The sequence below is a fragment of the Amphimedon queenslandica genome, unplaced genomic scaffold, assembly GCF_000090795.2.
Source record: "Amphimedon queenslandica unplaced genomic scaffold, v1.1 AMPQUscaffold_13049, whole genome shotgun sequence".
Lineage (NCBI taxonomy): Eukaryota > Metazoa > Porifera > Demospongiae > Haplosclerida > Niphatidae > Amphimedon > Amphimedon queenslandica.
The window spans coordinates 23,609-25,924 of NW_003546715.1; the positions used below are offsets into that span (position 1 = coordinate 23,609).

The 2,316-nt window shown below is 32.0% G+C and overlaps 1 protein-coding gene across 1 annotated transcript; it reads right to left on the reverse strand.

The window, feature by feature from the left end:
- Positions 1-813: 813 nt before the first annotated feature.
- On the reverse strand, positions 814-1,964 carry LOC109585540 (uncharacterized). The gene is made up of 6 exons (XM_020001665.1): positions 1,959-1,964; positions 1,834-1,899; positions 1,697-1,783; positions 1,567-1,653; positions 1,396-1,488; positions 814-1,353 (listed from the first exon to the last, which is right to left on the reverse strand). The coding sequence occupies exons 2-6, from the start codon at positions 1,892-1,894 to the stop codon at positions 1,202-1,204; spliced, it is 480 nt and encodes a 159-aa protein (XP_019857224.1). The 5' UTR covers positions 1,895-1,899; positions 1,959-1,964; the 3' UTR covers positions 814-1,201.
- Positions 1,965-2,316: the final 352 nt, after the last annotated feature.

The window sequence follows — 2,316 nt, forward strand, 5'->3', positions numbered from 1 at the left end:
TTTGGCAAAACTGGAGAAGGGACTTTATCGTCTCCTGCTGGTATAACTATCAGCCACAAGAATCAGTTATATGTCACAGAGAAAGGAACTCATTCTGTTGCTGTGTTTGATACTGAGGGTCACTTTATCAATCGATTTGGTCGTCATGTCAGTAATCCAGATTATTGTCTCAAATGTCCCGAGGGGATTGACTTTGACTGCAATGGACTCTTATACATTTGTGACTATTTTAATAAAAGAATAGTAGTATACTAAAAATAGTAACATAGTAAATCATCTTTGTTGTTTTAGTTGGTATTTTTGTATAAACAGTCAAATGAGCAAATGAATTTTAATTCACTCTGTGTTATCATAGATTCAATCTATGGTGTTATTGATAAGCTTAAGATAATTTTGATTGTGAATTGTAAAAACATTCACATGACTGCTTTTAAAGGGATACTCCCCTCTATTTAGAAAGTAACAGTGATATAATACTTGTAGTAGGGTTCAATACCACTGCTATTTACTAAAGAAACTGATAACGGAAATTTGAACTAACTTAAGAAAATACTATATTAAGTAAAAGCAATTATAAAGATACACACAGCGTCAAAAAGTCTAATAGCAGCTTTTATAAAATAAAGTGTCACACAGCAACAAAAATTCTAATAGTAGCTATACTAATAACATACAACATCAAAAAGTTGCTAAGCTATTATACTAATTCAATAGTCAGCATCATAAAAAGCAAAAGTTTTCAGTTAAGAAAAACTCAGTCTGTCTTTAATGGGACCATTAGCTTCAGCGAATCTGTAAGCAGTTGCTTGATGAGACAAGTCTAGGGTGAGCAGTCGAAGGGTGTTGTTGTCCTTTGCAAGAGCAAGTAGAATTTTCACCACCCCAGCTTCACCAAGTCTAAGGCCAAGAATTGATATGTACTGTAAAGTTGAGTTGCTTTGAATAATATTAGAAATAGCTTGCGCATAAAAACCAGCACTTGTGGAGGAGAGAGGCAGCATCATTTGGTCCTCAAATTGAATGGTGAATTCTTTTAACGACTCATTGGTCAACAAGGCATTGAGGATGTAGCTCAAACTGGTAGGAGGAAGATAGACATTGCTAAGTCGAAGAGCTTTAAGCCTTTGCAGTACATCAACGATAGAATGCACACTATCAAGAGATAAACGTGTCCTATTAATGTAGAGATACGCTATTGATGTCATCTGTAGTCGTAATAAAATTGCAGAAGCAGAATCAGCAAAAGCATTATGCAATGATAATGATAGGACAGTATCTTGAATTTGAATTTCTTTGCATGTTTTAAGACAGGGGTTGTTAGAGTAATTTCAGAATTGGACACAGAAATATTTTCTATAGGCAAAACAATGATTATTTTATTACAAAAATACAAACCTGTATGTGGATCATATTCTTGCTGTTGTGGTATTGGTACAGGCTGATTTGTGGTTTCCTTTTCAATAGCGGTTTCCTTACTTGCAGTACCACCTAAAAAGTACCATATAGACTGTCACACTTTTAATTTCTTTTTGGTGCATGATTCATTTTTTATACATAACTATGTACCCTGATTCTGAAGCAGCTGCAACCTTAATGACAAAATTTTATCTTGAAAAGTCTTAATCTCTTTTTGTTGCTGTTCTTTCAGATTCCCTGCAATAAAAGTAATATTGGGAATACTATTAAAAATTCTTACTCATTTTATCATCCATTTTTTCCTTCTCCATGATAGCCACTCTTATTATTTTGTCTTTCATTTCCAACTGCCCTTTTAAGTAGGATTCTAAAAAATGATATAAACCTTAATTTTAATTAACTAATAAGTTTTCTTACCATTGTTTTGCAATTCTCCTAGTTTTTGTTCTAGTGAACATGTGTTTTCCTTTAAATCCATTTTATCTATACAAATTAATTTTCATTCTGGTTGATAATCATTATAATTATGCATCAATGCATACCTTTTTCAAGACCTAAAATCAAAAACAAAATTTTACTCAATGGTATTTTTTGGCTTACAGTCAATTTTTTCTTCAAGTTTCTCAATATCTCTGCACAATTCCTGCTTTGAACTTTGTAGCTCAGTGCTCTTTTTATCAAAGTCATCTATTTTTTCTACTAGTTTTTGGTATATCTGTATGCATGTGTACATAATATGTAAGGAATATGAAGTATGATACCTCATCATAAGAGGTTCTTTCATCAAAAAATTGATCTTCGAAATTATCTTGTAATTCATTTTTTATCATTCCAACAAGGTTTTGGTATAACTATTATTTGTGTGTAAAATTATAAATACATGTAAGTGATGAAATGTTT

Excerpts from the sequence above, each read along its gene's own strand:
- LOC109585540 (XM_020001665.1), bottom strand. The coding sequence starts at position 1,894 with ATGGATTTAAAGGAAAACACATGTTCACTAGAACAAAAACTAGGAGAA. Across the intron at positions 1,489-1,566 it reads GCAGCTGCTTCAGAATCAGG|GTGGTACTGCAAGTAAGGAA; the intron begins GTACATAGTTAT and ends GGTACTTTTTAG. Across the intron at positions 1,354-1,395 it reads AGAATATGATCCACATACAG|AAAATATTTCTGTGTCCAAT; the intron begins GTTTGTATTTTT and ends TTTTGCCTATAG.